The 14,762-nt window shown below is 35.5% G+C and overlaps 1 protein-coding gene across 2 annotated transcripts in view; it reads right to left on the bottom strand.

Annotated features, from left to right (window-relative positions):
* Nucleotides 1–14,762, bottom strand: part of EPHA6 (EPH receptor A6) — an 898,848-nt gene that overhangs the window by 519,359 nt on the left and 364,727 nt on the right. For both annotated transcript variants that reach the window (XM_037058993.1, XM_037058992.1), the window contains exon 4: nucleotides 10,374–10,529. In XM_037058993.1, coding sequence (XP_036914888.1) covers nucleotides 10,374–10,529 — 156 coding nt within the window. The remainder of the gene's footprint in view (nucleotides 1–10,373; nucleotides 10,530–14,762) is intronic.

Genomic DNA, 14,762 nt, shown 5'->3' on the forward strand with positions numbered 1-14,762 from the left:
ATCCTAGAAACAAAAAAGATGTGATAAATAAATACAAAAAGTATTTTATAGTGCTTTGTTTAGAAAGTATTGTCAAATACAAAGTTATTAGCATATTAAGTAGCGAGCAATTTATTGCCTTGTTACAACAGAGTCCTTTTGCAATGTCATCTTAGAGGTTTTAAAATAACTTTAAAATCAAAAGACAACTCACTGAATGGGAGAACATTTTTGCCAATACATCTGATAAGGGCTTAATATCCAAAATTATAAAGAACTTATAAAGCTCAACACCAGAAAACCAACAATCCAATTTAAAAATGGGCAATGGACCTGAATAGACATTTCTCCCAAGAGAGAATGCCACTAACCATCAGAGAAATGCAAATTAAAACCACAATGAGATATCACCTCACACCTCTCAGAATGGCTATCATCAATAAATCAACAAACAAGTGCTGGCGGGGATGTGGGGAAAGGGAACCCTACTGCACTGTTGGTGGGAATGCAAATTGGTGCAGCCACGGTGGAAAGCTGTATGGAGATGCCTCAATAAATTAAAAATGGAACTGCCTTGTTCTGCTTATGGAAATTTATCAAAAAATCCAAAACAGTAATTTGAAAAAAAAAATATTTGCAGCCCTATGTTCATTGTAGTATTTATTACAGTGGCCAAGATTTAGAAGCAGCCCAAGAGTCCATCAGTAGCTGTGTAGATAAAACAGCTATGTTTTACACACTGGAATACTACTTGGCTATTAAAAAAAAGGAAATTCTACCCTTTATAAAAGCATGGATGGACCTGGAGAGTATTATGCTAAGTGAAACAAGCCAGTTAGAAAAAAGATAAATACCATATGATTTCTCTGCTATGTGGAATCTAATGAACAAACTGAACTAATAAGCAAAGTAGTGACAGACTCACAGATGGAGAGCAGGATGACAGTTGTCAGCTGGTGGTAGGGGTGGGGCTGAGTAGGGTGGTGGGGGGTGGAGAAATTCAGCAAAACAAAAGAGAGAAAAAATTAATAAACTCAATCTTGTCTGTAATTGTCTTCATAACCAGGCCAATCCCTTAGCCTCATGCTCCTTGTTGCTACGTCTCAATACCATTGCACATGCTGTTTCACTACCTCCTTCTGCTTTCTGGAAAATTCCTACTCATCCTTCATAGTGTGATTTAGGTGTTACCTCTTTTGTAACACCCCCTTTTTGTTCTCAAGAAGAATTGACCACTTTTATACCTTGTAAGCATGTATTCAAAAACACAATCAACCTTTTTAAGCACTCATTTTTCCCTAAGAGTATTACTTTATACATTATGTGATTTGAAATATTCAAATATCACAATAAACCTATATATAAAGTAACAATTGGTATCCCCATCTTATAGAAGAGATGGCTGATGCTTACCCAATGTACATGCTACACTGAAATGTTTGCATTAATGTACACGAATCTACCATGTACAGCTTGATTCAAAGGCAACATGTACTTTTAACTAAGGGAATGAATAGAACGCATGGTATTGTGGAATACTTCAAAAATTATTTTTCACATAGTGCAAAACTTGACAAATATCAGAGAGAAAAGTTCAAGATTGTAATCTTTGCAAGAGCCTGATCCACATGACTTGAAAATCACTTGAGAAATGGAAGGAAACATTTTTGTTACCATAAATTGAGATCAACTAGTAAAGACTAATAGCAAAATGGGCAACCACCTATTTACCTATCCACTGGGAAGCAATAAAAACCTCAAAATACAGTTCTGTTGATACTCAAAAACTTGAAAAGTGAACTTTTTAGCCTCAAATGTTCTTGCTATAGAGAATAGATATAATTTTATGTTTGGAAAATTCCAAAAATAGTATCAGCCATCCTCATCAATGCATAGAACAACTCCAAAGAGACACATAGAATAATTATTTGTAAGAATTACAAAAATGTATCATAGCTTCACAGATTATGAGTTAAAAGGCAAAACCACATGTATGATAAAAAGCACACTAAAATACAAACAAATCAATGTGTCTTTTGAGTTAAAAATAATTCAGTTTCCATAATACTATGAAAAAAGAGAATACACACTTACATATAGCCCTTTCTGTGTTTGCATAAAACATGTATTAGAAGTAGAAAAGAGAAACATGAAGAGACTAAGCACTGCTGTGATTTGGGAGAGAAAAGCAAAATAATAAATGAATAAATAAAAGCAAATTAATAAACCTTTCTCCAAATGTGGGTCTAATTAATAACATTGTGGGGCTCTCTAATTATGAATGCTCTCTTTCCAATTATGGATGCTTATTGGCAATTGGTTTGTTGTGAACCAGTAGATGATACTGAATGGTATGATTCTCTATGGAGGGCAGGAACAGATTCACCCTGGAAGCAAGTAGTAACTCAACTCTCCAGCATAAGCAGAAGGACCACTTAATATCTCTTTCTATAGAAGAACCTCTCCCAGGAGATTTGGTAAAAGAACCTCCACTGAAATAAAAATTAAAATATTTGTGCTCAGGAAACTTCATGAAGCTCAGCGACACCTTACATGAATGATCCATATTCGGGAAACTTGGATTCATTATATACAGTTATCTATTCTGTAAGTAAAGGTAATTTTAATGTTAAAATATAACCAATGCAATACACAGAGTGAATATTTAGAGTTATTTTCTATCAAAAGACAAGTCTAGAATATAACATAAACTGCTAGACGTAACAAATCCCTCTTTACAACTTCTACCTTGGCCTTTGTAAAATTGTGGCTGCTAAGCTATGTTTGCAATGAGCTAATGAACAGATCATTGCACTTTTGTGTTCCAATTGTGAGATGGAAAAGCAAGGAGGTAGGATGGTGTTCTCCATGCAAAACTTGCTTAAGACAGAGAGGAAAAGAATTCCCTAAGAGATGGGGAGAAAAAGAGGAGTTAGCAAGCAGAGCAGGGGAGCCTGAATGTGGGCATCCCGTGCCCACTCAGAACGGGGATTCCTGAGCAGGACAGCTGGAAAGAAGAGCATCTCTCCTGCTGCATCTCAGCCACTATTTGTTCTACTCAAAATAACAGCGATAGAATAACGACTTTCTCAAGTGGCCAATTATTTCAGCAATTAGGAAGCCATGTTTTACAATGGTAGCCTTAGACAAAAGAAAATTCAACTTTTAAACTTTCATTCCAATCATTCTTGCTGTAGGTCAAATACGAAGATACAAAGGCATGATATTTGCCTTGTGCTAAGAATAAAATGTGAGTACTGTTTTCACACGCAAGGTACTTGGTAAGATATTCAGGTGACCAAAAGAAAATATCAAGGGCATTAGAATTATCTATATCTGATACACAGTTTATTTTTTTAACTTTTCTTAGTAGGTAACACAAATGTTTGTTGGATATATTGATCTTCCAGCACCTGTTTAGTAGCTTTAAAAAATGCTCATTTAAACATAAGAAATATCAAAGTAAAAATAAATGTAGAACTACATTTTTCTAACATTTCATTCATCCGTATATTACACCCTAACTTCTTTTTTCTTGAACTTTTCATGCTTTCTGCCTTTCCTGCTTGAAAAGCACTTTCTTAGTAACTTTTATTTTCCTTTGTTTCTTCAACCTCAATGAGTAATTTCCCTTTTGGCCTGGAAAAGTCTTAGACAATTATTTTGATAACAGACTTCCTGGCAGGCAGTGTCTCCTGTGCTCTGGGCTGCTCTCAGAGGCAGTTTTAATTGACCAAGACTTGATATTGTGTCCCCCCCTATTCATCCTTAGTTTAAAGCGGACAACATATATTAATGAGTCACTTGAGAAATAAACTTAAGAGTTAATAAAGTAGATCGAGAAACTAGAAAAAAAGATTTCAGTATTTCATTTTAAATTAATTTTTCATCATAATTTATTTATATACTTTGCAGTTTATGCAAAAAATACCCCATAAATTTTTAAAAATTCAAGAAAACTCAAACTTGGAATTATGCTGCTGGTATATCAGGACTGATTGAGAGATCCTAATATAGTTAAAATTGGAAAGAGAGAGAGACAGGCCAGGGGTGGACTTTTTATGTCCTGGAATTGATTCTTACAATTTGGGGTTTTGAAAAACTTTATGCAGAAGAGGTGGAAATATGATTCAGGTTTTATTTGTGTTTAGTAATAATACTTTGTAATATTTGGAATATATGGAGGGATGAAGACAAGGAAGGGGACTTGCTGAGATATTATTAAATTAGTCCCAGGGATAGTTGAAGGCCTTAACTAAAAGGATAGGGCCAGGAACTGACAGGAAAGAATGAACTGAAGAAATGCTCAGGTAGAATGGATAGGACTTGTGGCCACTTGAACACACTGAGATTGGGGCAGATGTCTAGGTCTAAACTTTCTGGACTGGACAGATTTTTGTGGTAGAGCACTTTGTGGTAGAATGAAATAAAATTGGCTTTTACAGGTTGAACTTGAAATTATTAGTTTATTTGTTCATTAAATATTTGCTTAGAGCCTAGTATCTGACAGGGACTATTCAGTGCAAAAGACAGTAACGTAAGAACTTTCACGACTCCATGGCCCTTGCAGTCTAGTATAGGTTGAAGGACAATAAACAAGGAATCAATTATATAATTGATCAAATAATCTGATCTTTTCTAATAGTGATATAATTCATAAAAAGTAAAACATGTGACATAAAAAAGAGTAACTGGGGGGTTTCTGTCTTTGAATGGGTGGTCAAGAAATGCCTGTCTTAAGAGTTGATATTTGAGCCTGAATGGCAAAAAGAAAACAGCCATGGGCAGACCTAGGGGACATTTCAAGTAGAAGAAACTTCTGGCTCTAAGGATAAGAACAAGGTCAACATCTTGAAAGCCCATGAGTTTAATAACTGTGGGGAGTACGGTACAGTAGTAGGTTAGACATACAGGCAGGCTTCTATAGGACAAATAGGCTGTCAGATCCATAATTTGTTTGCTAGAACACTTTGAACCATAGCAGAGGAGACTGGGATAAGGATAAAATATAGGCATCATCTATTTACAGGTGCTGTTTGAAGCCATGAGAAAGGGAACACATGAAAAGACAGAAAGGCAAAGAAAGAAATGTGAGAAAAAGAAATATTTAGTGGGTGAACCAAAAAAGAGAATCTACCACTGGCAACAAACACAATGGTCAGAAGATTAAGAGAGTGAATGGAAGAATGCAATGTCTCATACTGAAAGGGAACAGATAGCTTTAAGAAAAAGGGAGTAATCAAAAGAATTAAATGTCATGAATAACAGGACAAAAATGTTTTTAATGCAAAATGGCAAATAAGATCATAGGTAAATTTTTCTTATACAATTTACTTGAAGTGGTGAGAGCAAATATCTGAATGTAGTAGAATAAAAATTAAATTAAAAGTAAAGTAGCCAGAGCCAATGAAAACTCTGTTTATAGGGTGTTTGTTTTGGAAGAGAAGTTTTGAGTATACTTACAGGCTGTGAGCAAGAAGTTAGTGAAAACAAAATGTCAAAAGAGGGAATTAATGAAAATAGCCAGGCCAGCAGAGGTATAAAGGACCAGATTCCCCTACTACCACCAACAACACAACTGTTCAAAGGATTAACTCTGAACAAGGAGCATCTTTTTCCCCCCCCAACTGTAGTCATCTGAAATACCTAAAAATCCTTAGGTAGACCCCTCACCAGAAAACAATATATAGATGCAAAATAAGCCTATGAAAAGACACTCCAAGTCACATGGAATGCAAATTAAAACAACAACAAGATGCCACAGCACACCTATTAGAAACGGTCAAAATCCAGAACACTGACACCACCAAATGCCGACATGGTTATAAGGCAAAAGGAACTCTCACTCATTGTTGATGGGAATGCAAAATAGTGATTTGGTGGTTTCTTATATAATTAAATATATTCTTACCATAAAATCCAGCAGTCACAGTTCTTGAGATTTACTTAAAGGAGTTGAAACCTTATGTTTACATGAAAACCTATACATTCATATTTGCAGCTTATTCATAATTGCCAAAACTGGAAAGCAGCCAAGCTGTCCTTCAGTAGCTAAATGGATATATGAGCTGTTGTACATCAAAACAATGGAATATTATTCAACACTTAAAAACAACCTATCCAGTGATAAAAAGAAATGGAAGAATTTTAAATAAATATTACTGAGTGAAAGAAGCCAATCTGAAAAGGCTACATACTGTATTATTCCAACTATAGGTCATTCTGAAAAAGGCAAAAGCATGGAGACAGTAAAAAGATAAGTGTTGGTAGGAGGGAAGAATGAATAGGCAGGGCACAGAATTTGGGGCAGTGAAAATATTCTGTATGATACTCTACTGATAGACATGTGTCATTACACATTTGTCCAAATCCATAGAATGTACAACACCAAGGTTGACCCCTAAACTATGAACTTCGGGTGACTGTGGGGTCAGCGTGGGTCCATCGGTTGTAACCAAGGTATCATTCTGGTGGCGGATGTTGATAATGAGGAACGCCGTGCAAGTCTGATGTAGGGGGTATGTGGGAAATCTCTATACTGTCTCTTAATTTTGTTGTGAACCTAACACTGCTCTAAAAGAGTACATATTGACAAAAGTATTTACTTAAATAATGTATATGTCTCGAGATTATGAGATAAAAATGTATCTCTGTAGTGAAAACCCAAAGAAACAGGAGAACTTAAAAATGTCACATATTTATCTTCATTCAATTACAATTTACATTCAGCATTATTCTGTATTAGTTTCCAATATTCAGCAAACTAGTTGGAAAATCATATACTTTACAGAGTGATTCCCCTGCCACTTCAATACCTGACAGGCCTCATATATATTTATAATGATATTACTGACTATATTCCCTCTGGTGTAACCTACATCTCTGTGACTATTCTGTAACAACCAATTTGGACAGTTTAATTTCTTCACCTTTTTCATCCATCCCCGAACCCCCTTCACCTTTGACACTTGTCAATCTGTTCTCTGTATCTAATGAGTTTGTTTCTATTTTTTAAATTTTGTACATTAGAACTCTTAATGATGACATGAATTCTTGTACCAGAAAGTCTTAATAATCACATGAATTCTTGTACCAGAAACTTAAGGGTTGTTGTTGGCACTAAGAAGCAGGCCAATGACTTCTTTGGGTCCTTACCATCAATCGTATCATTTATATAATCACGTACCATAGGTCTATGAACTCTTTCCTTACTATTCCATTTATCAGCCAAAAGTCCTGGTTCGTCATTTCCAATATTTTAGTCCTTCATTTTCTTTTAAACTCATAGATTCAAAATCTCCCCACCCCTGAAACTAAGGGAAAAATAAAACACTTCATTTTAAATTCCTGGAAGATTCTCTGAAAGCACAGTTTCGAATGCTTACACCAGAAAGTGATGGGATCAACTGTTTACCTGACCTAAATTCTGACCATTAGATAATACACTATTGGAATAAAGGCATTAAAGAATGGCTAATTCACAAATACATGATCTAGAAGGTAAAAGAGCTTGCACATATTAAAATTTGACTATTATATGTGGTCAATGAAAGACAGGAAAGTTTGACTACTTGTTTGAATCATGGCTTCAAAAGTTCTATGTCTTGGCAAACTTACCCTGGTGGTCCTCTGAGGAGGACCAGGCTCTAATTGTCTAATTATTCAATTACCTCCTGACTTCTCTTCCCCCATAATCTAATCTCGTAATTTTTATGAGCCATGATGCTCTGGAGTTTATGGTCCTTGCCTTTCCTGAATATATTTTATGTTGAATATATTTTATTTAGACACTGGAAGTGTCTCTCATCTATCAGAGTGTAATTGAAAAACTTTACTGATATCAGATAGGCACAGAGGTACAGGATTTAATACATTTTGTTAGAGTGTCTTAAAAACTCGGCACACTATTTTTTCTGGTTTGTAAAAATGCAGATGATAGAAGCTTTGAGCTCAGAATAATAATATAACATAAATACTAACATCAAAAATTATTTTAAGCCCTGGCTGGTGTAGCTCAGTGGATTGAGCATGGCCCTGTGAACCAAAGGATCACCAGTTCGATTCCCAGTCAGGCACATGCCTGGGTGGTGGTCCAGGTAGGTCCCCAGTGGGGGCCACATGAGAGGTAACCACACATTGATGTTTCTCTCCCTCTCTTTCTCCCTCTATTCCCCTCTCTCTAAAAATAAATGAATAAAATCTTTTAAAAATTTTAAAATAAATTGTAAGAGAACAGCTTTTTCTACTAAACAAACATTTATGTAGCACCTTCTATATGCTATGTATTGTTCTTAGCATTTTCCCTCAACTTATTCAATCATCATAACCAAAGAATGAGGTAGATACTGTTATTGTCACTACAAATGGTACAACTGAGGCTAAGAGAGGTTAAATAATTTGTCCAAAGTTACACAGCCAGTAAGCACCAAAACCAAGATTTATATTTAGATAATTTGACTCCAAAAGATGGCAAGTTACTAATACACTGTGCTAAGTCTTTGCTAAAACAAGAAGTCCTTGGGGAAGTAGTAGACACCTTGAGAGGAGAGCCCCCTGGGACTGGACGGGGGAGATGGCAAAAGCTCTCACCTTTGCCCATGGGTTCTCTCTTTGAATCTGTGATGGCAACACAGAATGTTGTTCCCTGTCTAAAGCACTGCACAACAATGACCAGGATTTAACTTTTTTTTGACTTGCACTTAGTATAGCTATGGCAGGCAAGCATTTTAAAAACATAATTTATAATACCAAGCATAAAAGAAGAATTTTTAAAGAAGGAAAAATAAATAAATAAATAAATAAATAAATAAAGGACCTAAACATTAAGCTGGTAAGTACACAGATCTGATTCAACAACAACTGACTGGTTTCCCAGGTTCCTAGACCTTGTTGCATTCCACATTTATTTCCCTAACGGGTCTCTCACCCTGAAGAACTCTATGCTCTGCCAACTACCTATGCTGCTACCTAACTAAAAGGTCATATTGATAAGACCCAATATATTCCTTCAACTTGTCAAGTGTTTTTTTATGATCTCAGAAAATAAAAGGAGGATGTTCTCCTCTATCACTCCCCTAGGAAGCCCCATTCAGTTCCTGATGTATGATTTGAGGAGCACTTGCCTGGCAGGACTGTAGTCATTCGAAACTCCAGGATCTAAGCTGCAGTACGTTGTCCACAACACAATATAATGAAACACAGCAACTGTGCAAGAAGGATCACCTGTGCATAGTAATTGCAGGCTCTTCCTGTGCAAAACTACTTCCATATCATTTGAGAAGTTATATTTAGAATTTTCTTTTTCCCACTTATAAGCTTAAAATCTTTTCCTAGGAAAAATATCTAGGTAGTAATTTCCCAGGCTACAAATTTCTGAATAAAGTTGTCTCTCAGCATTTACAACCCAAAGCAAAACTTACTTCTACTAATGAAGGTGTATTTTTATTAAATGTGTTCATAAAAATATTTTATATTGAAGTCTATAGTAACACAGTCTAAGAACTGTATCAGTTCTTAGATTTGGGACATTCCCATTGTCTCTAAGCAATATATAGCATTACATTATTTTCAATCTATTTTGCCGTTAGGGAATTATTACATAAGATAAGCAATATTTGGCACCAATTCATCAAAACAATGGGCAAATTTTCACTGTCAGATCTTATTCACGTATTTAACAAGATTTTTATAGCTATCTGAAAGGTGACATTTTACTTTTGCCTAGCCTAGCATTGCATTAGTACATTCACTTTTATTTTTTAAATGTACAGGTATTTCACAATACTTTTATAATAGAAGGGTACAACTAATTTAAAGTTATCAGTGCATGTATTGAAATGACCTTAAGATTTAGATTTAATATTCTCTTGGTACCAACTCCCCAAACTGTAAAGAGCGAGAGATGAAATTTGAACAAATTCAAAAATAACTTCCTTTAAAAAACGTGTCAAAAAAGCTCAAACTTTTCTGCATAACAATAGTACAATTGTTCCACCTGGAAGTTTCCCTACAGTGGTAAACTTAATGTTTGTAACTTGAAGTGCCTAAAAAATGGTCAAGAGTTAAAGCAAGGAAAAGTTTTGCTTATAAATTCTCAAGTAGCTTTAAACTACTTTAATTTCCTAAGGACCAATTATGGTTAGAGAAAATTTACAGGTCTTCAAGTTGGTGTTGGTATTTGCATGTCAAGGGTCAATGTAAATTTTGAGGAATAAACACATTCTTTGCAAGCAGCTGAAAACTGCTGAGAACGAAGTGAAATTTTTTCCTTGACGGCTATCAAAGACAATTAGCATTAATAGTACAGGATTTTGTGTATCTACATTAAAAAACTGGAATGAAGAGATCAAAAAGGTCTGAAATAGGATTTCCAAATGCAAAATGTATAGACTTACTAGTACATGCCATAGAAGGTGGGTCTTTTTCAGCCCGGAAGTAACCCTTTTCACACTGACAGACCGAAGTTGCTTCCATGTAGGTTAAACTGTGTGGAGGGCATTTAGAACATTTTGTGTTCCCAGCAAATGCTTTATAGAATCCTGGTCTGCAAGCTGCAAAAATAGGAAAAAAGTTTCTGTTATTCCTAGATCTCTTTTATTTGCACCTGTACAATGTATTTTGATTTAAACACACTTTGAATCAGAGTGCAGTGTTATGCACACACAGAAAATCAATATATGTTAATATTAATTAATTAACTTAGTTATTCAAAATCAGTAACACAATAGTGACTTCACATTTTACTTAAGGTTGCTAATTTGAAAAGGCACACCCGAAACACACACACACACACAAAACAGTAGTGCTTAATGCAACGGGGGTGTCAGTCAGAGACAGAAAAGAATCATTTTGTGTAGTCCCGAAAGATGGCATTAAATAACATTGAATCACACTGTTAAAAATGTATTTGTGTTCCATTTCTTCCTCAGTCCATCTGAGTGCTCAAGGAGAAAATCCAAGTGTTGTGCTAGGATATCTTTAATACTTTTGTTAAGGACTAAATAAAATTTTTTAAATGGGGGCTGACCTTGTATTTAGAGACCTTAGCAAGCAAGATCTAGCTTACTTGTTACATTGATTTAGTTTTAATTATTTTTATTTTTTATGATAAATGACTTATGACTCTGAGAAGAATATAACTGCCAAGATTATGGTTAATCAAGCCCAAATTCATAACCAGAGTCTAGCAGCCATTGTGCTGCCGTGAGCTCCTTGCCTTCTGAGTAGGCCCTTGTAAGAGCGCCTAGGGTCAAAATTCTATCAATAAGTTCGAGAGTTTCCCCATCTACCCAGAGCTACACAGCTATATCCTCATTTGCATCTCATCAACCAATCAGAATGGTTTCATTCTGACCAATCAGGATGCTGCTATTTGGACCAACCAAAGTATGATGATCTGGAGTTCTCATTTATATAGAAATGGACTAATCAAGGAAAGGTCTGGGAACTTCTCTGTAAGTCAGTCTCCTATCTGTCTCTTGGAGCACACTTTCAGTTCCCATTGAAGACTGTTTCCTTGGCAGAAGATGTAACACTGGGGTGGAGCTGTCTTGCCTGGGCTGAACTGTGGAGTGGAAGCTGAGACACTGGCACCTCCTTGCCTGGGCCATATCACCCGAACTGTTCCACAGCTGTGCTGTTCCACATCCATGCAGTTAAACAACTGAAGTGTTTCACAGCTATGCTGTTTCAGAATTGACCTGCTTTCATTGAATAAAGTATCCTCATTCACTGAACCCCAAATCTGGAAATCCTCTTGGTGTTGAATTCATTGGCAGTGATAATTTTTTGTTCATATAATTTTTCTATTTATTATATTGAAATAAATTTACTTTAAAATTTTGAATTAGTTAAAAAGTAGGTAGACAAATATTTAGTGAATAAGGTGTATATGCTATATACATATGGCAGAAATCATGAAAATGGAATGCAAATAAGTAAATTCTCACAAAAAGACATGAAAATGTAAATGAGTAAAGTTATTTGATGAAAAGGTTTATTGAACCTGATTTTTTCTTTGCTTAAATCTACGCCGTCATTTTCAATGTACATTTTTACAGGAATGGAAGACCTAGGGAGAAGGGTCCAATGCTCAGTGTGCACCCAGGGTCCTGAATGGTAAAGGGCTTAGTCATTTCTGATCTTAAAGAAACGACTTTTTTTTTTTTTTTACAGTTCCAAATATATTGTTCTAAATCACTTGTTTCTTTTTTTTTTTAAGATTTTATTTATTTATTTATCTTTAGAGGGGAAGGAGAGAGGGAGAGAAACATCAATGTATGGTTGCCATTTGTGTGTTCCCTGCTGGGAGTTGGCCTGCAGGGAACTGGTCTGCAACCCAGGCATGTGCCCTGACTGGGAATCGAACTTCGATCCTCTGGTTCGCAGGCCTGTGCTCAATCCACTGAGCTATGCCAGCCAGGGCTCAAAGAAACGACTTTTGACCACTTTCTAAATTAACACTGTTATACAAAATTAAAATAATTTTCTAGTGACATTATATTAAAATGTTTTAACAAACTGTCTATTTTAACCCGATATATTTTCACAAATTACTACATTTAAAAATATACAAAAACCTGAATTTAACAATGATAAATTTATGCATAAGGCTTCTGCTTATGTTTTTAGGACAGAAAGAACAATTGCCATTAATTTTTTGAAGTAAAGTTAATTCCTACCAGAATGAGTTCCAATAAAATATTTTTCTCTAGGTTCACATATTGATGAGTATTTGTACAAATCTAAATCAATGCAATTCTTAATGATACTGGTAGTATACTTACACCAGGGATGCACATGAACACACACATATGTGTTATAATTGTGTTATCTTTAATAGCTTTTTATTTACTTTTATGAAAACATTTCTTATAAATGATGGAATAATTTAATAGAAGTAAAATTATCAATACTACACAGTAAAATTACTATTAAATGATTGGTTGTTCAATATTTATAAAGCTATGAGTAGTGGTCAATAAATAACAACAACACAGTCTCTTCTCTAAGGTGACAATAAATTAATTAATACTAGAATGGTTAATCAAGAAAAACACTATTATCAAAATATTTCTCTAGGCCGCAGGTCACCCCTCTGGCTGAGGCCTCAGGGCAGGCCTGCTCCACTATGGATGTGATTACCCCAACAGGGTAGATGGGGGCGGCCTCTGGAATTCACACCGGTACCAATGGTGGGCTTCTCCACAGCTGGGGCTGGCCTCGCTGGTCCAGGAGCCTCTGGCCCCTGACTCAGCCAGTGCAGGTGATCGGGCTAAGGCCACTTGGTGGGAACCAACTGCACGAGCCCAAGCTCAGGCTGGGCAGGGTTAACAGATGGTAATATCGTGGAGGGAGGGATGGGAGTAAGGAAGGGAGAGGGGAGCGGCAGGGACAGTACAGAATAAGAACAACAAAATAACCTTGAATATATAAGATTAAACAGAGCAAAGGTCAGGGGTATAGGGAATAGGAAAAAGAAGCTTCCCAGCATTTGGGAGCCAGATTTTTTCTTCCCACCCTAAACTGTTTCCTCTGGAACAAGCATGAAGGACTCTGAGTTCTACTGGCAGGATTTTATTTTTTTGCCTATAACTCACTCAGATATTTAAAAAAATAAAAATGCCAAAAGTAGCCCTTCCACTAGAGAAATTGGGCAAAGAGCTCTTATCTGCTTGTTAAACATTTTGGGATTTTGTGGGAATATTGTCTTGGAAGGACCTCTACACTCAAAGTGCAATTCCCTGGACCAGCGACATCGGCATCTCACGTTGGAAGAGCAGTCTCGGGCCCTCCAGATGGACTGAATCAGAATCTACAGCGACACAAGATTCCCAGGGGGCTGCCTGTACATTCTATTTGAAAAGCTCTGTCTGCAATACTGGTTTTTAATTCTGGCAGCATGTTGGAATAATCTGAAGTTGTGGGTTGACTTAGTTTTTTTTTAATAAAAAAAGAAAACTACATATTTCTCGAAACCTGTCAAAATGCAGAGTATATAAATAATAAATAATCACCCCATTAACATTTTCATAAATGAAATATTTTTTAGAAAATATTTAATTTCTAAATGTAAACTTGTGACAATAGTTACAAGACACTGTATCGTAAGCTATTCAATAAATCCTATTCATATAGGTTTTGTCAGTCAAATAATTATATTCTTCTTAATTATACAGTTCAAAATAACTGAATATATTTCATAATATATTGGGTTAACCAAAAAGTTCATTTGGATTTTTCTGCAAGATAGTTCTAGTAGTGCTTAGCTGTTGTTGAATTTATTTGGAACAATTTTGTTAGATTGTATTGTGACAGCTGTCACATCAGTGTGCATTAAAAAAAAAACCAAACATCAAAATTGGTGAATTTTTGTGTAGGCATTTTAACATTGAAGATCAAAGAAAATATGCGATGTTTCTGGCATATTGTGGTTTTATTTCAAGAAAGGTAAAAACACAACTGAAACACACAAAAAAGATTTGTGCACTCTATGGAGAAGGTGATGTGACTGATTGAACAAGTCAAAAGTGGCTTGCGAAATTTTGTGCTTGAGATTTCTTGCTGGATGATGCTCTACAGGTAGACCAGTTGAAGTTGATAGCAATGAAATCAAGACAGTAATTGAGAACAATACACATTATAGCATGCAGGAGATAGCCACCATACTCAAAATGTAACATTATTTTGAATAATGTTGTTGATGAAAATAAAAAATGTGTCTTTTATTTTGCAGAACAAACTAGATGGACTTTATGGCCAATCCAATACATTTGTAACCCTTC

This window comes from Sturnira hondurensis, unplaced genomic scaffold (assembly GCF_014824575.4).
Source record: "Sturnira hondurensis isolate 20B ecotype Veracruz unplaced genomic scaffold, ASM1482457v3 Scaffold0010428, whole genome shotgun sequence".
In the NCBI taxonomy this organism is placed as follows: Eukaryota; Metazoa; Chordata; class Mammalia; order Chiroptera; family Phyllostomidae; genus Sturnira; species Sturnira hondurensis.